Source organism: Heterodontus francisci, chromosome 45, assembly GCF_036365525.1.
Source record: "Heterodontus francisci isolate sHetFra1 chromosome 45, sHetFra1.hap1, whole genome shotgun sequence".
Classification (NCBI taxonomy): Eukaryota; Metazoa; Chordata; class Chondrichthyes; order Heterodontiformes; family Heterodontidae; genus Heterodontus; species Heterodontus francisci.
The window spans coordinates 12,211,086-12,235,052 of record NC_090415.1 but is presented as its reverse complement, the minus strand read 5'-3'; the positions used below and the strand labels follow the sequence as shown (position 1 = coordinate 12,235,052).

Here is a 23,967-nt window from a genome sequence, read left to right as displayed (position 1 = left end):
GTGACAGTGAAGTGATGTAGTTCCAAGTCAGGATGGTGTGAGACTGGAAGGGAAACTTGCAGGTGGTGGTGTTCCCATATGTGTTTCCTGTTTGTTTGCTCTCTCTCCCCCTCCTTATTTCTCGACCTCCCTGTCCTCCTGTCCCTCTGTGTTATGAGAACCGAAGAAGAGAAGGAAGTGGGTGCAGGAACAGAGAGACCTGGGGATGTCTGTGCACAAATTGAAGGTGGCAGGGCTAGTTGAGAAAGTGGTTAAAAGGCATTTAGGATCCAGGCTTTGTAAATAGAGGCTGAGAGTGTAAAAGCAAGGAGGTTATGATGAAGCTTTATAAAACACTGCTTCATCCTCATCTAGTATTGTGTCCAATTCTGGACACCATACTTTAGGAAGGATGTGGGGGCTTTAGAGAGGATGCATAAAAGATTCACGAGCAAGGTTCCAGGGATGAGGGACTTCAGTTACGTGGATAGATTGGAGAAGCTGGGGTTGTTCTCTGTGTCTTTCTCCGTCTTCCTCTCTCTCTCCCTCCTGCAATCTCTGACACCAGGAGAGAGACAGAGGGAGAGAGGGTTAGCTTTGAAGCCAGGAGAAAAAGACCAACAAATTCAGCAACCATTTCAGTTGGAGAAGAGCCAATAACGAGCACAATCTGTTGGAGGGACGGGAAATCGATTACGAAGGGACAGAGTATCTGATCACACCCGGGATGGTGTAATGGATGCCAACAAAGCCCATTTCAGCCTGCAATATGAAAAGGAGGGATAGAGAGCTGAGAGGGAATGAGTTAATTTTGACTGAGTTAATGAGGGGGCAATGGCGTCCTGCGGCTCCCACAATGCCGCGCGACTGGGAACGGCCCCTTTCTGCGGTACAGGCCGCGCTGCACTATGGGAGGATGCTCCGCACATGCGCATCTCCACAAGAGCGTTAACCGCCGCTTTTTTATATTGTCCCCCGGCTCAGATGTTCAACTTTCCTCCATTGAGATCGAGAGCTGAAGCCGCTTCTCCTTTCAGCTGCTGTTTGCGGAAAAAAGCGGCCGGCGGGTGACGTCACGCAAACATGGCGGCTGATGACACCTCCCTCCCACCCTGGCGTTATTGAGGTCTCATTGGCTGCCGCGCCACACGTGTCTGGAGGTAAGGGGGTCAAAAGCTGCCCCCCAGCCTCCGCGCAGCCGCGGTTTGGGCGACTTGGAACCCCACCCCCCCCCCTGGGGTGGGGTCAGCACCAGACTCTTAAAGGGACCATGCACCACCAGAACTGTCCCAAACTCTTAAAGTGACCCATCATGAGCAGACAGAGCAAGACAGTTGGAGAGCAAGTAATAGAGAGGGAAATAGAAAAGAGAGAGTGATGGGGAGAGAGAGAGGAAGAACTGAGCTTGAAAGAATCATAGAGAGATGGAGAGACTGAGAGAAAATAGGTGAGAGGGAGAGAGTGAGAGAGCAAGAGATGGTGAGAAATGGAGGAGCAATTCAGCCCCTCAAACCTGCCCCGCCATTCAATACAACCATGGCTGATCTCATTTCGTCCTCAACTCCACTTTCCTGCCCGTTCTCCATAACCCTTCAACCCATTATTAATTCAAAATTTGACCATCTCCTCCTCAACTTTACTCAACGTCCAGTCATCCAGCACAATGTGGGGTAGTGAATTCCACAGTCTCACGACCCTTTGAGAGAAGTAATGTCTCCTCATCTCTGTTTTAAATCTGCTCCCCCTTATTCTGAAACTAAGACCTCTCGTTCTAGATTGCCTCACATGAGGAAACATCCTCTCTGTCTACTTTGTCAATCCCCTTAATCATCTTCTATCCCTCAATTAGATCTCCCCTCATTCTTCTAAACACTAGAGAGCAAAGGCCTAAACTGCTCAATCTCTCTTCATAAGACAAACCTTTCATATCTGGAATCAGTCCAGTGAACCTCCTCTGAACTGCCTCAAAGAACAAAGAACAGTACAGCACAGGAACAGGCCATTCGGCCCTCCAGGCCTGCGCAGACCTTGATGCCTGCCTATATTAAACAAGTGGTGACCCTTACCTCCCACATCCTGTAAGAGGAGCATGCAACTACCCGAGCTTCCATCTCCTCCACTCTAAATTGACAAAAGAGATTTAAAAAAATAAAGGAAAAAACTTACCTGACCGAACCCTCCACACAAGAGACCTTTTTTTTTGGTTAGAGGAGGAGGATGGGTGGGAGACACTACACGTGTAGTGTTTCAGGTTCAACCACTGCCTGAATATATAAGTTCACTTACCCAGCAGTGTCCGCGTCCGCCCAATCACGAGGTAAGTACTTTCTAGTGAAACTTACCTTCCCGGCTGCCCCCTGCCTCGCACTCTCACCACTCCCACTGCTCAAATGGAAGAAAGAAATACCCACCAATCACTGAGCAGCTCTCCTGTGACATCACACTTCACCTTTTGCTGGTCAAGCAGGTCCACAGAACAGAACCGAGCGGCTCTCGCTGCTGCTTCTGGTCTCTGGCTTCGGCTCCTTTTATCTCCCGGCTCCTCTCGCCTGTTCCCGCTCTCGCTGCAGAGATCTGCTTACGCGCGATATAGGCCTGTCGAATATGACGTCATAACGCGGAGAAGAGCGCATGCTCACCCCATCCCCAGCTCTGTCTCTGAGCACCATTCACTGTGATTGTTTAAATCAGCTGCAAATGGAGCCATTACAAGCCTGGGGTAAGTGAACAAACAGTATCTGCTCACAGCAGTACAACAGATTTGGGCTCGCGTCTGCCGATGTGCTGATAGATTAGCATTGATTACCGGGTACATTCAGCGGGAGTGGGGGACAGTTTGTAATGTGTATTGTGGAGCAGGAACTGGTCCTGGAACATGGAGTGAGCCGAGGGGGGAAGGGAGAGGTCTTTCTCAGGCAGTGTCTGGACAGGGAGAGAGAGACAGAATATGATGAACTCACTATTGAAAATCATTGCTGATTTCTCTCTCCAAACAGTAATGAATGTTATAATAAAAAGCAAAATACTGCGGATGCTGGAAATTTGAAATAAAAACAAGAAATCTTGTAAATGCTCAGCAGGTCTGTTTGCATCTTTGGAGAGAGAAATAGAGTTAACGTTTCAGGTCAGTGACCCTTCTTCAGTAATGAATGTTCCTGGTTCAGATCCAGTATCTCACTATTTATTGTTACGAGATAGTGAATAGCAGAAAATCTGTCTGAACAATAAAGATGCGGCAGATTTGAAGGGACCAGGTGAGAAGATTAAGGACACTATTTTAAACAGTGCTTACTTGTTGTCCGTTGAACAATGGGACATGGAAATAGAAATCTGGCTTACACAAATGTCACTACTCGATCGGGTATTCCAATTCATGGAGCAGTGCGGGGCTTGGGGTGTTTCTGAATGTCACAAAATTGTTATAAAACTGCTCCAAATACCTGGCAAGTAGAAGCAGAGTTCTGCAGTACTGCAGTGGACTCAGACACTGACACTGCTTGTGTTGTTAACTTTCCTTTTGTGATTGTTCAGAATGATTATTATTGAAAAGATTACTTTGATCACTTTTCTGTCTTCTCACTCAGCTGTTATTCAAGTATAAGAGTTGCCTTTCTTTTCCTGCAGGCAAACACTTGAAGGAACCAGAATGAAAGGCATGACTCCTCGACAGAAGGAAATGTGCATCCAGCTCGTTCCAACACATATTAGGTACAGTATCATTCACAAAGCACAGTGACACGGTCAGGTTATCATTTTCAGTGTAACAAACAAAAGAAGTATCAGACCCACACTGATCCCAAGAGACACATTAACAATTCAATAGTCAAACAGAGCATTAGAGACAGTAGTCGTTTCTATTTCACTCCAACTGACTGATAGATACATCAATCACAGTTCAAAAACACACACATTATCAGATTTAAATACACTGTGTCGCCTTGGCTACAATTCAAATACCAAATCTTAAACAGAACAGACAAAATGTACCTGATCGAAAGCTACAGAATAACAGAATAACGTACCCCACAATATAAACTGAGCTACAAATTACACACCAGTTCAAACATGTCACTAAGGGTCAGACAAAAACATACAGGATTAATTCATTTTCTGCAAACTGATGGAAATTGACATTAAATATCAGGTCATGTTCTAAAATTGAAAGATCATCATTCACAATTGCTTTTGCAGAGATACAAATTGGATACCAAGCTGCAACTCACAAACAAGAATTGAATAAAACCTACAGCAATAAAATATTGTTAATCCATATTTTAAATTAAACACAAGTAAACACATATTGATATGTTAAGGTGTTAAACAAAGAGTTGTCACCACAATGCCTGAGATACATATGAAGTACCGGATATTCCAAAATTCTGTAGACTCTGGAGCAGTTCATACAGATTGGAGGGTGGAAAATGTAACCTCACTATTTAAAACAAGGAGGGAGAGAAAACACAGGGAACTGCAGACCAGGGAGCCGGACATTGGTAGTGGGGAAACTGCTGGAATCTATTATAAAGGATGTGATGGCAGAACACCTAGAGTCGATTATAAAGGATGTGATAGCAGAACACCTAGAGTCTATTATAAAGGATGTGATAGCAGAACACCTAGAGTCTATTATAAAGGATGTGATAGCAGAACACCTAGAGTCGATTATAAAGGATGTGATAGCAGAACACCTAGAGTCTATTATAAAGGATGTGATAGCAGAACACCTAGAGTCGATTATAAAGGATGTGATAGCAGAACACCTAGAGTCGATTATAAAGGATGTGATAGCAGAACACCTAGAGTCTATTATAAAGGATGTGATAGCAGAACACCAAGAGTCTATTATAAAGGATGTGATAGCAGAACACCTAGAGTCTATTATAAAGGATGTGATAGCAGAACACCTAGAGTCTATTATAAAGGATGTGATAGCAGAACACCTAGAGTTTATTATAAAGGATGTGATAGCAGAACACCTAGAGTCTATTATAAAGGATGTGATGGCAGAACACCGAGAGTCTATTATGAAGGATGTGATAGCAGAACACCTAGAGTCTATTATAAAGGATGTGATAGCAGAACACCTAGAGTCTATTATAAAAGATGTGATGGCAGAACACCTAGAGTCTATTATAAAGGATGTGATGGCAGAACACCTAGAGTCTATTATAAAGGATGTGATGGCAGAACACCTAGAGTCTATTGTAAAGGATGTGATGGCAGAACACCTAGAGTCTATTATAAAGGATGTGATGGCAGAACACCTAGAGTCTATTATAAAGGATGTGATAGCAGAACACCTAGAGTCTATTATAAAGGATGTGATGGCAGAACACCTAGAGTCTATTATAAAAGATGTGATGGCAGAACACCTAGAGTCTATTATAAAGGATGTGATGGCAGAACACCTAGAGTCTATTATAAAGGATGTGATGGCAGAACACCTAGAGTCTATTGTAAAGGATGTGATGGCAGAACACCTAGAGTCTATTATAAAGGATGTGATGGCAGAACACCTAGAGTCTATTATAAAGGATGTGATAGCAGAACACCTAGAGTCTATTATAAAGGATGTGATGGCAGAACACCTAGAGTCTATTATAAAAGATGTGATGGCAGAACACCTAGAGTCGATTATAAAGGATGTGATAGCAGAACACCTAGAGTCTATTATAAAGGATGTGATGGCAGAACACCGAGAGTCTATTATAAAGGATGTGATAGCAGAACACCTAGAGTCTATTATAAAGGATGTGATGGCAGAACACCTAGAGTCTATTATAAAGGATGTGATGGCAGAACACCTAGAGTCGATTATAAAGGATGTGATGGCAGAACACCTAGAGTCTATTGTAAAGGATGTGATAGCAGAACACCTAGAGTCTATTATAAAGGATGTGATAGCAGAACACCTAGAGTCTATTATAAAGGATGTGATAGCAGAACACCTAGAGTCTATTATAAAGGATGTGATAGCAGAACACCTAGAGTCTATTATAAAGGATGTGATAGCAGAACACCTAGAGTCTATTATAAAGGATGTGATAGCAGAACACCTAGAGTCTATTATAAAGGATGTGATAGCAGAACACCTAGAGTCTATTATAAAGGATGTGATAGCAGAACACCTAGAGTCTATTATAAAGGATGTGATAGCAGAACACCTAGAGTCGATTATAAAGGATGTGATTGCAGAACACCTAGAAAACATAAACAGGTTTGGGCAAAGTCAGCATGGGTTTTACGAAAGGGAAGTCATGCTTAACAAATTCACTGGATTTTTTGAGGATGTAACCAGCAGACTACTGGCAGGGATTGGGAATTAGTTGACAGACAGGAAGCAGAGAGTAGGAATAAATGGGTCTTTTTCTGGGTGGCAGGCAGGGACTAGTGGGGTACTGCAGGGATCTGTGTTTGGACCCCAACTATTCACAATATATCTGAATGACTTGGGTGAGGGAAATAAAAGTAACATTTCCAGGTTTGCAGATGACACAGAGCTGGGGGTGGGGTTTGGGTGGAATTGTGAGCTGTGAGGAGGATGCAAAGAGGCCCCCAATGTGATTTGCACAAGGTAGGTGAGTAGGCAAATGCGTGGCAGATGAAATATAAAGTGGATAAAAGGGAGGTAAAACACTTTGGTTTTAAAATCAGAAAATCAGATTATTATCTGAATGGTGATAGATTGGGAAAGGGGGATGTACAACGAGACCTGGGTGAAAGTAAGCATTTGGGTGCAGCAAGCAGTTTGGAAGGCGAATGGTATGTTGGCCTTCATTGCAAGAGGATTTAAGTACAGGAGCAAGGATGTTTTACTGCAGTTATTTATACAGGGCCTTGGTGAGACTCATCTGGAGTATTGTGTGCAGTTTTGGTCTCTTTGTCGTAGGAAGGTTGTTCTCACCTTGTTTCCTGGGATGGTAGGATTGACATATGAGGAGAGATTGGGTCAAGTAGGCCTATATTCACTTTAGTTCAGAAGAATGAGAGGGGATCTCATAGAAACCGATAAAATTCTAACAGGACTAATCATGCTGGATGCAGGGAGGATGTTCCCGATGGCTGGGGAGTCCAGAACCAGGGGTCACAGTCTCAGGATACGGGGTATGCCATTTAGAACTGAGTTGAGGAGAAATTTCTTCACTCAGAGGGTGGTGAACCTGTGGAATTCTCTACCGCAAAAGGCAGTGGAGGCCGAGTTATTAGATATATTCAAGAAGGAAATAGATATATTTCTTAATGCCAATGTGATCAACTGATATGGGGAGAATGTGGGAACAGGGCACTGAATTAGACAAACAGCCATGATCCCTATTTGAATGGCGGAGCTCGCCCACAGGGTCAAATGACCTACTCCTGTCCCTATTTTCTCTGTTTCTGAATCCAGCAAGATCCCACACTCACATCCAGCACGTAGACACATAGATGCAGAATGAATCCTACACTTAAATAGAACCAGAGTCTCAGAGATTGAGAATGAATCACAGTATAAAAACACAGTATTAGTAACTTCAGAATAAACCCTACATTCACACACAGGACCAGAGACTGAAAGTCCAGAATGTAGACCACATTCATATACATATCATGAGCCCTTATCCAATAGGTATGAGCTTCTTGCTCCCTGTGTGGACGAGGGCACAGGCTGCAGGGAGGATGAGCAAACTGACCACAGCACCGTGGTTCAGAGCGCTATTCAATGGGGAGATTAGTAATAGGGGATTGCAGATTTAGGGGAATAGATTCCATTCTCTGGCATCAATAACAGGGAGTCCCAAAGGCTGTGTTGCCTACGTAACTTGGAGTGGGAGGGGAAGGATCCAGCTGTCTTGGTCCACATCGGTAGGACAAGGAATCCGGTTCTGCTGAGGGCCAATGAGCAGCTCGGGGCTAAATTAAGAAGCAGAACCAGAAAGGTAATACTCTCCAGAATGCTACCAGAGCAACGTGCAAATTGGTGTAGGGTAAATCAGATTATCGAGGTAAACGTATGGCTCAAAGATTGGTGTGGGAGAAACGGGTTCCAATTCCTGGGGCACTGGCACCAGTACTGGGGAAGGAGAGAGCTGTTCCACTGGGACAGGCTTCATTTGGACCATGCTGGGACCAATGTCCTGGCGAATCATATAACTAGGGTTCTAGATAGGACTTTAAATTTATTAGTGTGGGGTGGGGGGTGGCGTTCAATTGAAGGGAAGTTTAAAAAATCAAAAAGGAACGAGAGAACAGAGGTGCAGAGTAGTGAAGAGGCAAACGGTAATCAAAGTATGACAGGAAGGTGCAGCTAATATAAGCAGCAGAGTTCAGCAGAAATTAGAACCAGAATGAATAATGATGATAAAAAGTCAAAGCCTCTTTATCTGAATGCACACAGCATTTGTAACAAGATAGATCAGTTGGGGGCACAAATAGAACTAAATGAATGTGACTTGATAGCTATTACAGAGACGTAGTTGCAGGGTGACCAAGACTGGAAACTCAATATTCAAGGATATACAATGCTCTGGAAAAATAGGCAAAAAGGAAAAGGAGGTGGTAGCTTTGTTAATAAAGGATGGTATCAGTACGGTGTTGAGTAGTGAAATAGGTGCAATAGATCATGATGTGGAATCGGTTTGGGTGGAAATAAGGAATAGCAAAGGGAAGAAGTCACGGGTGGGAGTCATCCATAGGCCCCCGAAGAGCTGTCTCACTGTAGGACAAAGTATAAATCGGGAAATAATGGAGCTGTGTAAGAAGGGTGCTACAATAGTCACGAGTGATTTTAATCTGCATATTGACTGGACAAATCAGATTGGCAGAGGTAATATGGAAGGTGAATTTGTCGAGTACATCAGGGACTGTTACTTCGATCAATACATTGCAGAACATACCCAGGAACAGGTTATTTTGGATCTAGTAATGTGTAATGTGATAGGATTAACAAGAGATATTGTAGTTAAGGATCCTCTATGGGGTAGCAATCACAACATGGTAGAATTTCAAATTCAGTTTGAGGGCGAGCAACTCGGGTCTCAAACCAGTGTCCTCAACTTAAACAATGGCAATTGCTGTGGTATGAAGAAAGAGTTGTCTAAAGCAGGCTGGGAAAATGGACTAAGGGGAAGGTCAGTGGATGAGCAGTGGCAGACATTTAAACAGATATTTCATAATGCTGAGCAAAAATTTATCCCAGTCAAAAAGAGAAGGATGAACCATCTGTGGTTAATAAATGCTGCCAAGGAGAATATCCAATTAAAAACTAAGGCATACAAAGAGGCAAAAACTAGTGGCTGGCCAGGGGATTGGGAATATTTTAGGAATCAGCAACGGATGACTAAAACATTAATAAAGAGGGGGAACATTGATTCTGACAGTAAATTGGCAAGAAATATATAAACAAACAGCGAGAGCTTCTCCGGGTATATAAAAAGAACGAGAGTAGCTAAAGTGAGTGAGGGGACCTCAGAGGATGCAAAAGGAGAACTGATAATGGGGAACAGGGAAATGGCAAATAATTTATACCAATATTTTGCCTTGGTCTTCACACATTACACATACTCACGTAGCAGACGTTGATAGCTGCAGAAAAAGGAAATGTGCACACAGACACCTATAAGGAACTGTAAGATGCAGATAAGAACACAAACTTACAGACCAGAAATCGCAAGATTCAGAGAAAAAAAAACCCATATCACACACTGGTGTTGGAAAGATACAGAACAAACCCACACTGTCATACCTTAACTTTACAGGTACAACTTAAAACTGACACTCACATACCAGAAACCAACTGGTGCAAAGTGAAACTCAGTCAAGTAACAGCAACTGACAGGTACAGATCAAAAACCAGAATCATATCACAGAAAATAACAGGTACAGAATAAAACGACAGTCACATATCAGAATCTGGCAGGTAGAGAAATAAACCACCTTACTTTGCCATAAACTGCCAGGTACAGACTAAAACAGATATTCATTTACTATCAATGGACAGGTACAGATCTAATCCTTCATTCACTTAACAGAAGCAAAAAGGTATAGGATAAAGCACGTACTCAAATTCCAAAGATTTGAAAGATCCAGAATAAACCCACATTCACATACCAGAAACTGACAGGGAAAGATTGAAATCTTCACACATTTCAGAAAGTAACTGGTACAGAATAAATGCCACCCTCACATTGAGAAACTGGTAGATACAGATTGAAACACAGACTCGCACACTAGAAGCCAAAAGGTACAGATTAAAATCTCCATTCACATATCAGAAATTAGGAGATGAAGTATAAAAACCACACTTAACTACCAGAGACTGACAGACACAGAGTGAAATCCACAGTGAATTGTAAAAAATTTACAGTTAGAGAGGGAAAGTCTGTGATGCATAACAGAGTGTGACAGGGACAAAGAAAACCTAACAATTGGCACTTCAGACACTGACAAATACAGAACAAAACATACGCATAAGGAAGAAGATTCATATACCAGATACTGACAGATACAGACTAAAACTCGCACACAGGTAAAGGAAACTGAGAGGTTCAGAATAAAATTGGCAGTCACATACCAGAGAATGACATGTACAAATTAAACCTCAGAGCCATATATCAGAAACTGGCATGTACACAAAAATCACATTCACATCCGAGACAATGTAGAGATGTGGTGAAAAATCCACAATCAAAAACCAGAATGTACCCCTTACTCTTATAACAGATAGTGACAGCGACAGGATAAAAACCACAGCTACACATTAGAAATTTAAGGGCACAGATTAAACCTTAAATTGGCCTACTATCAAAGATGAAGTGTGAACGCTCACTCATATTCCCAAGAATGTAATATTAACAGTCAAATCCACACTCACATACCCTAAACTGATGGGGACAAAGTACAAGCCAGACACACAGACACATCAAAATCTGAAAGATACAGAATAAGACGGTTCTCACATAAAACAGGTACAGATTTACTCACACTCAAAATCAGAAACTGACAGAGATAAATTGTAGACTTGGGAATTGAGAGGTAAACATGCTGGGACCAGTTTTCTGGCAAACTGCATAACTAGGGAAGTAGAGAGGGCTTTGAATGAAACAAAGGGGTAAAGTGATCAAGCTTGGGTAGGTGCAACAAATCAAGGGGTAGAATCAAGGTAAGAGAGCAGAATAGTAATATGGGAAATGAAGACCAGTGAATGGTGGAAGGGACAGAGAGAAAAAAACCGAAGAACACAGCAACAGTCAACATGAGGTGTTACAAAGATAACAAAAATATAAGGCTCTGTATGTGAATGCACATCGCATTCATAACAAGGTAGAGGAACAGATAGTGCACATTGAAGTAAATCAATATGATATAATAACCATTACAGAGACATGGTTGCAAGATAACAATGGTTGGGTCCTGAATATTGAGGGGTATACAGCATTCAAGAAGAATAGGAAGTTAGATAAAGGTGAAGGGGTTGCACTGTTAATCAAGGATGGCATTGGTGCAATAGTTAGAGATGACCTTGGTTCCGGAGATCAGGATGTAGAATCGGTTTGGGTGACAATGAGGAATAGTCGGGGAAAGAAGTCACTAGTAGGAGTTGTGTACTGGCCACCGAGCAATAATGACAATGTAGGGTGAAGTATACAAGAACAAATTTTGGATGCTTGTGATAAAGGGATGGAAATAATAATGGGGATTTTATTCAACATATAAACTGGAAAAATGGGATTGGTTATAGCAGCCTGGACGAGGAGTTCATAGAATGCTTTTGAGATAGTTTCTTTGAGCAGTACATTCTGGAACCAGGTTATATTAGATTTGGTATTGTGTAATTTGACAGGATTAATTAATGACCTCAGTGTAAAGACACCTCGAGGTAGCAGCAATCACAATATGACTGAATTTTGCATCCAGTTTGAAATTGAGAGGAGTGGGTCTAAGACTAGTATTTTAAACTTAAATAAGGACAACTATGTGGGCATGAAAGCTGAACTAGCTGAATTGAACTGGGTTACTAGGCTAGGAGATAAATCAATAGAGAAGCAGTAGCAGACATTGAATGCGATATTTCTGAAAACTCAAAGGAATTATATACCTACAGTAAAGTAAAATTCCAAGGGGAGGACCCACCATCCATTGTTAACTAAAGAAGTTAAGGATAGCCTCAACCTTAAGGAAAAAGCATATAATTGTGCAAAGACGAGTGGCAGGTCAGATGATTGGTTACAATATAATGAATGGCAGAGAATGACTGAAAGGTTAATCAGGGGAAGATAAATTAGATTATGACAGCAAACTAGCTAGAAATGTAAAAACAGATAGCAAGAGTTTCCATAGGTATTTAAAAAGGAAAAGTGTAAGTAAAGTGAGTGTTGGTCCTTTAGAGAATGAGAATGGGGAGTTAATAGTCGATAATAAGGAAATGGTGGTTGAAATGAACAATTATTTGGCTTCTGTCTTCACTGGAGGATACACAAAATATTTCAGTAACAGCAGTAAATCAGGAGGTGGAAGGAAGAGAGGAACCTGGTGAAGTTACAATCACCAGTCAAGTGGTACTGAGTAAACTGATGGAGCTGCTGGCTGACAAGTCTCTGGGTCCTGATGGGCTTCATCCTCGGGTCCTTAAAGTTATGGCTGCTGAAGCAGTTGATTCGTTATTTTTTCAAGATTCGCTAGATTCTAGAAAGGTTCCATCAGACTGGAAAGTAGCAAATATAACCCTTCTATTCAAGAAGGTGGGGAGGCAGAAATTGGGTAACTATAGGCCAGTTAGCTTGACCCCTGATTCAGGGAAGGCGTTAGAATTGATCATTAAGGAGGCTATAGCTGGGCATATGGAAAAATACAAGGTCATTGGAAATGTTCAGCATGGCTATGTGAAAGGGAAATCATGGTTAATCAAAGTATTAGAGTTCTTTCAAGGAGGAAAATGCACTGGGGATAAAGGGGAGCCCATTGACATACAGTATTTGGTTTTCAAGAAGGCCTTTGTCAAGGTGTCACATGAAAGGTTATTGTGCAAAGCAGGAGTTCATGGTGTAGTGGGTAACATAATTAGCATGGATAGAAGATTGGCTGGCTGACAGAAAACATTCTGATCGGGAGGATGTGATAAGTGGAGTAACACAGGGGTCTGTGCTGGGCCCACAACATTTTACACTTTATATCCATGACCTAGATGAGGGGAGCAATGGCATGGCAGTTAAATTTGCAGATGACACACAGATCGGTAGGAAAGTGTGTTGTGGAGAGGACATAAGGAGGTTGCAGACCTTGATAGATGGTTGAGTGAGTGGTCAGAAATCTGGCAGATGAAGTGTAATGTGAAAAAATGTGAAGTTGTTCACTTTGTCAGGAAGATTAAAAAAACAAAGTATTACTTAAATGGAGAACAACTGCATAATTCCGAGGTGCAGAGGGATCTAGGTGTTCTGGTGCATGAGTCATGAAAAGTTAGTATGCAGGTACAGCAAGTCATCAAGAAGGAAAATGGAATACTATCCTTTATCATGAGAGGAATTGAAAATAAATGGAAGAATGTTATGCTTCAGTTATACAGGGCATTGGTGTGACCACATCTTGAATACTGCGTGCAGTTTTAGTCTCCATATTTCAGGAAGGAAGTAAATGTGTTGGAGGTGTTTCACAGGAGGTTTATTAGATTGATACCTGGAATGAGTGGGTTGTCTTATGAGGAAAGGTTGGACAGACTGGGCTTTTCTTCACTGGAGTTTCGAAGAGTGAGGGGAGACTTGATTGAAGTGTATAACATCCTGAATGGTCTTGACAAGTGGATGGGGAAAGGATGTTTCCTCTTGTGGATGAGTTCAGAACTCGGGGGTGCTGTTTTCGAATTTGGGGTCACCATTTTAGGACAGAGATTAGATTTTTTTCTCTCCGAGGGTTGTGCAACTTTGGAATTCTCTGCCTCAGAAGGTGGTGGAGGTGGGATAATTGAATATTTTTAAGGCAGGGGTAGATAGATTCTTGTTAGGCAAGGGAATCAAAGATTATCAGGCATAGATGGGAGTGTGGAATTCAACTCAGAAATTGATCAGCCATGAACAAATTGAACAGCGGAGCAAGCTCGAGCGGCTGAATGGTCTACTTCTGCTAATTCAGCAGGACTGGGGGACTGTTTGTAATATGCACTGTAAAGCAGGAACTGGTCCAGGAACATGGAGTGAGCCAGGGGAAAGGGAGAGGTCTTTCTCGGGCACTGTCTGGACAGGGAGAGAGAGACAGAATATGATGAACTCCCTTTTCCAAAATCATTGCTGATTTCTCTCTCCAAACTGTAATGAATGTTCCTGGTTCGGATTCAATATCTCACTGTTTGTTGTTGTTGGATAGTGAAGTGGGTGGCAGAGTGGCACAGTGACTAGCACCGCAACCTCACAGCTCCAGTGACATTGGTCCGGTTCTTCACCCTGCTTGTGTGGATTTTGCAAGTTTTCCCTGTGACTGCATGGGTTTCCGTTGGGTGCTCTGGTTTCCTTCCACATGCCAAAGACTTGCAAGTTGATAGGCAAATTAGCCATTGTTAAAATAAAATGCCCCTAGTGTAGGTATGTTGAAGGAGAATAGTGGGGACGTGAGAGGGAAAATGGGATTAATATAGGATTGGTATAAATGGGTGCTTGGTGGTCAACATGGACTCGATGGGCTGAAGGGCCTGTTTAGGTACTGTATCTCGCTATGAATGGCGAAAAAAAAATGGCTGAATAATGTAGACACGGCAGATTTTCAAAGACTGTCTATTGCAGGATCAGGAGGAGATTAAGGACACTTTTTTAAACAGTTATTACTTCTTGTCCATTGAACAATTGGACATGGAAATAGAACTCTGGCTTGTGCAAATGTCACTTCTCCATTGAGTCGTCCGAGTCATTGAGCACTGCGGGGCATGGGTTGTTTCGGAATGTCACAAAATTGCTGTAAAACTGCTCCAAATACCTGGGAAACAGAAGCAGAGTGCTGCAGTACTGCAGTGAACTCAGACACTGACACTGCTTATGTGTGAACTTTCCTTTTGTGATTGCTCAGAATGATTAATATTGAAAATATTACATTGATCATTTTTGTGTCTTCTCACTCACCTGTTCTTCAAGTGTAAGAGTTACCTTTTTTATCTGCCAGGCAAACACTCGAAGGAACCAGAATGAAAGTCATGACTCACCAATAGATGGAAACGTACCTCCAGCTCGTTCCAACACATATTAGGTACAGTATCAGTCACAAACTACAGTGACACGGTCAGGTCATCATTTCCACTGTAACAAACAAAAGAAGTAGTCAGACCCAGACTGATCCCAAAGAGACACATTATCAATCCAATAGTCAAACAGAGCATAGAGATAGTATTTGTTTCTATTTCCCTCCAACTGACTGGTAGATACATGAATCACAGTCCAAAAACACACACATTATCTGATTTAAATACACTGTGTCACCTTGGCTACAATTCAAATACCAAATCTTAAACAGAACAGACAAAATGTACCTGATTGAAAGCTACAGAATGAATCCCAATAACATACCCCACAATATAAACTGAGCTACAAATTACACACCAGTGTAAACATGTCACTAAGGGTCAGACAAAAACATACAGGATTAGTTCATTTACTACAAACTGATGGAATTTGACATTACATGTCAGGTCATACTCTAAAATTGAAAGATTGTCATTCACAATTGCTTTTGCAGAGATACAAATTGGATAAAAAGCTACAACTCACAAACAAGAATTGAATAAAACCTACAGCAATAAAACATCATTAATCCATATTTTAAATTAAACACAAGTAAACACATATTGATACATTAACGTGTGAAACAAAGAGTTGTCACCACAATGCCTGAGATACATATGAAGTACCGGATATTCCAAAATTCTGTAGACTCTGGAGCAGTTCGTACAGATTGGAGGGTGGAAAATGTAACCCCACTATTTAAAACAAGGAGGGAGAGAAAAAAAAGGAATTACAGACGAATGAACCTTACATCAGTAGTGGGGAAAATGCTGGAGTCTATTATACAGGATGTGATAGTTTTACGAAAGAGAAGTCATGCTTAACAAATCCATTGGAGTTTTTTGAGGATGTAACTAGCAGACTCGATAACGGAGAACTAGTGGATGTGGTGCATTTGGATTTTCAGAAGGCTTTTGACAAAGTCCGACATAAGAGGTTAGTGTGCAAAATTAAAGCACATGGGATTGGGGGTAATATACTGGCAGGGATTGGGAATTAGTTGACAGACAGGAAACAGAGTAGGAATAAATGGGTATATTTCTGGGTGGCAGGCAGGGTCCAGTGGGGTACTGCTGGAAACTGTGCTTGAGCCCCAGCTATTCACAATATATCTTACAGACTTGGGTGAGGGAAGTAAATGTCACATTTCCAGGTTTGCAGATGACACAGAGCTGGGGGTGGGGTTTGTGGGGGGGGATTGTGAGCTGTGAGGAGGATGCAAAAGGCTCCATTGTGATTTGGACAAGTTGGGTGAGTAGGCAACTGTGTGGCAGATGAAATATAAATTGGATAAAAGTGAAGTTATCCACTTTGGTTTTAAAACAGTAAAGCAGATTATTATCTGAATAGTGATAGATAGGGAAAGGGGGAGGTGCAACGAGACCTGGGTGTCCTTGTACACCAGTCGCTGAAAGCAAGCATTCAGGTGCAGCAAGCAATTAGGAAGGAAAATGGTATGTTGGCCTTCGTTGCAAGAGGATTTGAGTACAGGAGCACAGATGTCTTACTGCAGTTATACAAGGCCTTGGTGAGACTCATCTGGAGTATTTAGAGTCATAGAGTGATACAGCACTGAACCAGGCCCTTTGGGCAACCGAGTCTGTGCTGACCAACCACCACCCATTTTTATACTAATCCTACATTAACCCCATCCGACCAACAATCACCTATTTATACTAATCCTACATTAATCCCATATTCCCTACCTCTACCCACCTTCCCTACCACCAACCTATCCTCGGGGAAATTTACAATGGCCAATTTACCTATCAAGCTGCAAGTGTTTGGCTGTGGGAGAAAATCAGAGCACCCGGCGGAAACCCACATGGTCACAGGAGGAACTTGCAAACTCTGCACAAGCAGTACCCAGAACCAAACCCATGTCGCTAGAGCTGTGAGGCTGTGGTGCTAACCACTGTGCCACCGTATTGTGTGTAGTTTTGGTCTATTTATCTTAAGAATTTTGTTCTCGCCTTGGTTCCTGGGATGGCAGGATTGATGTACGAGGAGAGATTGGGTCAAGTAGGCCTACATTTACTTTGGTTTAGAAGAATGAGAGGGGATCTCATGGAAACCAATAAAATTCTAACAGGATTCATGCTGAATGCAGGGAGGATGTTCCCGATGGCTGGGGAGTCCAGAACCAGGGGTCACAGTCTCAGGATACGGGGTATAGAACAGTACAGCACAGTGGCGCAGTGGTTAGCACCGCAGCCTCACAGCTCAAGCGACCCGGGTTCAATTCTGGGTACTGCCTGTGTGGAGTTTGCAAGTTCTCCCTGTGTCTGCGTGGGTTTCCTCTGGGTGCTCCGGTTTCCTCCCACATGCCAAAGACTTGCAGGTTGATAGGTTAATTGGCCATTATAAATTGCCCCGAGTATAGGTAGGTGGGAGGGAAATATAGGGACATGTGGGGATGTGGTAGGAATATGGGATTAGTGTAGGATTAGTATAAATGGGTGGTTGATGGTCGGCACAGACTCGGTGGGCCGAAGGGCCTGTTTCAGTGCTGTATCTCTAAACTAAACTAAACAGTACAGGCCCTTCGGCCCACGATGTTGTGCCGAACCTTTAACCTACTCTAAGATCAAACTACCTGCATACCCTTCTTTCTACTATCATCCATGTACCTATCCAAGAGTCGCTTAAATGCTCCTAATGTATCTGCTTCTACTACCAGCACTGGCAGTGCATTCCACGCACCCACCAATCTCTGTGTAAAGACCCTACCTCTGACATCTCCCCGAAACCTTCCTCCAATCACCTTAAAATTATGCCCCCTGGTGATAGCCCTTTCCACCCTGGGAAAAAGTCTCTGGCTATCCACTCTATCTATGCCTCTCATCATCTTGTACCCCTCTATCAAGTCACCTCTCATCCTTCCTTGCTCCAATGAGAAAAGCCCTAGCTCCATCAACCTTCCTTCGTAAGACATGCCCTCCAGTCCAGGCAGCATCCTGGTAAATCTCTTCTGCACCCTCTCTAAAGCTTCCACATCCTTCCTACAATGAGGCGTTCAGAGCTGAACACAATATTCCAAGTGTGGTCTAACCAGGGCTTTATAGAGCTGCAGCATAACCTCGCGGCTCTTAAACTCAATCCCCCTGTTAATGAAAGCCAACACACCATACGCCTTTTAACAACCCTATCAACTTGGGTGGCAACTTTGAGCGATCTATGGAAATGGACCCCAAGATCCCTCTGTTCCTCCACACCTCCAAGAATCCTGTCTTTAAGCCTGTATTCTGCATTTAAATTCGACCTTCCAAAATGAATCACTTCACACTTTTCCAGATTGAACTCCATCTGCCACTTCTCAGCCCAGCTCTGCATCCTGTCAATGTCCCGTTGCAACCTACAACAGCCTTTCACACTATCCACAACTCCAGCAATCTTCGTGTCATCGGCAAACTTGCTAACCCAGCCTTCCACTTCCTCATCCAAGTCATTTATAAAAATCACAAAGAGCAGAGGTCCCAGAACAGATCCCTGCGGAACACCACTGGTCACCGAGCTCCATGCTGAATACTTTCCATCTACTACCACCCTCTGTCTTCTATGGGCCAGCCAAAAACCAGAAGAGATCAATAAATCAAATGGCAGATACAGCATGAATCCCAACTTCCCATTGCAGTGACTGACATGCACAGAGTAAAACTATCATCTATTTAGCAGAAGTTAACAAGCACCCTTCAAATGTACACTCACAGAGTAGAAACTGTCAGTTCAAGGCAGAAGCAGATTCACACAGAACAAGATGAAAGATACAATGTGAACCTCATACTTAAATACCAGAAGCTGATGGGTATACAGTACAACTTGCAATAGGATACCAGACACAGACAGATAGATAAAAGACAATATCACATAGCAGAATCTGACAAGTGCAGAGTAAACTGTATAGTAGCATATCAGAGAGTGACTGTAAAAGTGTAAATCAAGCACTACCATAAACTAACAAGTACAGAATAATGACCATCCTCACAAGAGTGATTCTGATAGATACAGGGGAAATGTTACACTCACCATACATGCACAGAAACAGAATACAACATATACACATAAAGTAACTGAGGTACATAGCAAAATCCACATTGAGAAACATACAGGGAAAGTAAAACACATACTCACAAATCATGCACAGACAAAAGCCACATTCACATTACAGAGACTGGCTGATGCAGAGTAAAACCCACAATCAATTACCACAAACAAAATGTTACAGAATAAAACAGATATTTGCATTGCAGTAACGGACAACATGCTAGGTAAAATCCACATTTACAGATCAGAAACCAAAGGTTAAAGATTGATCACACATTCATTTGCCAGAATATACGATGTACAGTGGAAATAAAAACAGAAAATGCTGGAAATAATCTGCAAGTCTGGCAGCACCTGTAGAGAGAGAAAGTGAGTTAACATTTCAGGTCAATGACCTTCGATCAGAACGGACCTTTCTGATGAAAGACCATTGACCTGAATGGTTATCTCTGTTTCTGTCTCCACAGATGCTGGCAGGCCTGCTGAGTATCTGTGGAGAATGACTGCAGAATTCTGAGGTGCAGAGGGATCCAGGTGTTCTTGTGCTTGAGTCACAAAAAGTTAGTATGCAGGTGTGGCAAATCACAAAGGGAATTGGAAAGTTATCCTTTATTAAAACAGGAATTGAAAATTAATCGAAGGATGTTATGCTTCAGTTATACGGGGCTTCGGTGAGACCACAGCTCGAATACTGTGTGCAGTTTTGGTCTCCATATTTAAGGAAGGAAGTAAATGTGTTGGAGGTGTTTCAGAGGAGGTTTATTAGATTGATACCTGGATTGAGTGGATGTCTTATGAGGAAAGGTTGGACAGACTGGGTTAGTTTTCACTGGAGTTCAGAAGAGTGAGGGGAGACTTGATTGTAGTGTATAAGATCCTGAATGGTCTTGACAAGGTGGATGGGGAAAGGATGTTTCCTCTTGTGGATGAGTTCAGAAATCGGGGGCGCTGCTTTAAAAGTATGGGTCACACTTTTAGGAACGAGATGAGGAGATTTTTTTTATCCCTCTGAGGTTTGTGAGACTTTGAAATTCAGTGCTTTAGAAGGTGGTGGGGGCGGTGTCACTGAATATATTATTTTTTCAGTCAGGTCTTGATAGATTCTTGTTAGGCAAGGGAATCAAAGATTATTGGGAGTAGATAGGAGTGTGGAATTCAAGTCAGAAACAGATCAGCCATGATTTAATGTAAGAAGCAGGAGGTTTAGAGGGGATTTGAGGATTGTTCTTTTTTCATTTTCACCCAGATGGTGGTTGGAATCTGGAACACATTACCTGAAAGGGGTGGTAGAGGCAGGACCCCACACAACATTTAAGAAGTATTTAGATATACATTTGAAAGGCCATAGCATACAAGGCGATGGGCCAAGTGCTGGAAAATGGGATTAGAATAGATCACTGATTGTGCCTGTGCCGGCCATCAATGTGTCCAAGGGCCTGTTTCTGTGCTGTATAACTCTATGACTCTATCTCTCGATGACAAATACAAAGTAATACCAACATTCACATCGCAGAACTTGGCAGATTGAAAGCAAATCCACCATACAGTTCAGCAGAAACTGACAGAACAGAAAGAACACATAATCACATACCATAAATTGGCATAGAGAATAAAATTCACATGCCCGTACCAGAAATTAACTTGTCCAGATGAAAATCCATAATCATACAGCAGAGAGTGAGCTGTACTATTAAACCCAGCTTCTGCACTTGAGGCTAACATGCACAGAGTAAAAACAATGCTCATGTCTCATACCAGAAACGGCCAGCCGTAGATCACAACCCACACTCACATATCAGAACAGGCAGGTACAGTGTAAAATATCTCTTAATGAACCACTGACAGGGACGTGATACAGTCCACATTCATTCATCAGAAACTTACAGATACAGATAATAAACAGTACTTACATACAACAGATTGAAAGGAACAGGTTAAAACCCATCCTTATATGAAGACGTCTGATGGGTACAGAACACAGGTGAGGTCTCCAAACCAGAGACTGACATGTCGAGTGAAAACAATGCTGACATGTCATCAATTAACATGTGCTGTGTAAAGCTACACAAAAATGTCACTTACTAACAGGTACAGAGACAAAATCAAACAACCTTTCATACCAGAAACTGACAGGTGCAGATTAAAATCCAAATTCACAATTCAGAAATTAACAGATAAAGAGAAATGCCCAGACTTCAAAATCAGATATTAACAGATACATAGCAAAACCCACACTCACTCAGTAGAAGCTCATAGGTACAGAACAAAACTCATAATCACCCACTTAGAAACTGAATGTTACAGAGAAAGAAAAAAAAAACAATCACCTATTGAAGATTGAAATTACTGAATTAAATCACAAAATCATTGACCATAGATTGCCCAATACGGGGTAAAAGCCACAGTTAAATATCACATACTGATAGACACAGAATGAGACCCACACTCACATGTCCTGCAGGGAAAGACAAACATGACACGACCCAGAATGTTCATGCATTTCCTCCTGCCATATTCCGTATATATGACCAAATAGATTCTTTTGTTAATAACTCAAAAACATCATCGCTGCCAGTGTTATCATATTATATTTGATCAACTCTTTCCACTCCACAACCCTCCATATTTTTTCAGACCTGTCTTGCTGAATATTTGTAGCCAGTAATAATAAGTTCCCATGCCTCGCCTAGTTTCAGCCAGAATTATGTAATTGCCACTATATAAATCTTTCATGTGGTTACTTGTGGCTGCAGCTGACCAAACCTATTTGGCGCGCAACGTAGATTTAAAGACTTGCACTTCAATACTTGCACTTGCCCATGTCTGACCCCAACTATACTGGACGGTTCCGTCCTGGTGATGGAGGGAAGTGCAGCAGGCCGGTACATCCTGATAAGGAATGGAAGTGTCGAGAAATTATATGTACAGAGTGAAAAAATAGACGTGTTCGTACCAGCAAAATGGAAATGGATGAAGAGGCAGAGGGACTGAGAAAGTCATGGTTAAGGACGGGCAAAGGGGGTTGGACGATCTGACTGCTGCGTCAGTTTGTGGCTGTGATAGGCATGAAGTGTGATTGGTTACTTTAGATATCCAATCAGACAGATTTAGCTTTTAGTTTTAGTTTGAGATACAGCACTGAAACAGGCCCTTCGTCCCACCGAGTCTGTGCCGACCATCAACCACCCATTTATACTAATCCTACACTAATTCCATATTCCTACCACATTCCCACCTATTTTTATAATGGCCAATTAACCTATCAACCAGCATGTGGGAGGAAACCGGAGCACCTGGAGGAAAACCACGCAGACACAGGGAGAACTTGCAAACTCCACACAGGCAGCGCCTGGAATTGAACTCGGGTCACTGGAGCTGTGAGGCTGCGGTGCGAACCACTGCGCCACTGTGCCGCCCAACATCAGGCAGTGACATCATTGTAAACCAGCCAATCATGAGCATGGTCTTCTCCCATCCTTCATTAGCATAGGGTTCTGGGGATGTCTATAAAATGCGAGCTTGGAGCGAAATTTCAGTTATTCTGTGTCTGAAGTTGATCGTGATCATGGTTGATGACAAGAAAACTGCAGCAGGTTCCAAGAAAGGCGCCAAGAAAACTCAGAAGAAGGCGCCAACGAAGGGCAGCAAGAAACGGAGAAGATCCAGGAAAGAAAGTTACTCCATCTACGTGTACAAAGTGATGAAGCAGGTTCACCCTGACACCGGCATCTCCTCCAAGGCCATGAGCATCATGAATTCGTTTGTGAATGATATTTTCGAGCGAATCGCGGGTGAGGCTTCCCGCCTGGCCCATTACAACAAACGCAGCACCATCAGCTCCCGGGAGATCCAGACCGCCGTGCGCCTGCTGCTGCCCGGGGAGCTGGCCAAACACGCCGTGTCGGAAGGTACAAAGGCGGTCACCAAGTACACCAGCTCCAAGTAAATATCCGCCATGGACTGAAAAACACAATATACAAAAAAGGCTCTTTTAAGAGCCACCCACAACTTCTCTGAAATAGCTACAACATCATCATGATTATCGAATTCTTTTTATGTTAATACGAATAATCTGCAAATTTTTGATGGCGGTTGTAAATCTCTGTTTAAATCAGTTCAGGTTAATACAGATTCATTCGGCCCCTTTGCTATATTTCGAAAATGAAAGCTGATTTAACGCATGATTTAAAGATGTTCTCAGTTACTTGGTTGCCGTGTTGAAGTTTGGCTATCTTTACGAATAAGCACATGAAGAAACCCCGTTGGTTTAGGCACCCTCAGTCTCTAACCGGTGACACAGAAAATCTATGCTCCGCTTTTGTCTCCCACGAAAAGGGATCAATCTATAACCAGTGAGACAGTATAATTACGAAGATTGACCTGAAATGTGTCCGGTTAAAAAATGCTGTGAATGAGTCTTTCAGCCGCTGGTGAGACGTCTGATTGGTACAGAACACAGGTGAGGCCTCCAAACCAGAGACTGACATGTTGAGTGAAAACAACGCTGACGTGTCATCAATTAACATGTGCAGTGTAAAGCTACACAAAAATGCCACTTACTAACAGATACAGAGACAAAATCAAACAACCTTTCATCCCAGAAACTGACAGGTGCAGATTAAAATCCAAATTCACAATTCAGAAATTGACAGATAAAGAGAAATGCCCAGACTCCAAAAGCGGAGATTAACAGATACATAACAAAACC

General features: G+C 42.4%; 1 protein-coding gene and 1 long non-coding RNA gene across 2 annotated transcripts in view; one reads left to right on the top strand and one right to left on the bottom strand.

Moving 5' to 3' along the window:
* LOC137356480 (uncharacterized) overlaps positions 1–23,967 on the bottom strand; it is a 43,191-nt gene that overhangs the window by 19,162 nt on the left and 62 nt on the right. Inside the window, exon 2 of the long non-coding RNA XR_010971085.1 lies at positions 15,140–15,233. This is a non-coding gene — a long non-coding RNA (uncharacterized lncRNA). The remainder of the gene's footprint in view (positions 1–15,139; positions 15,234–23,967) is intronic.
* LOC137356301 (histone H2B 7-like) lies at positions 22,825–23,271 on the top strand. The gene has a single exon (XM_068022175.1). The coding sequence runs from the start codon at positions 22,825–22,827 to the stop codon at positions 23,203–23,205; it is 381 nt and encodes a 126-aa protein (XP_067878276.1). The 3' UTR covers positions 23,206–23,271.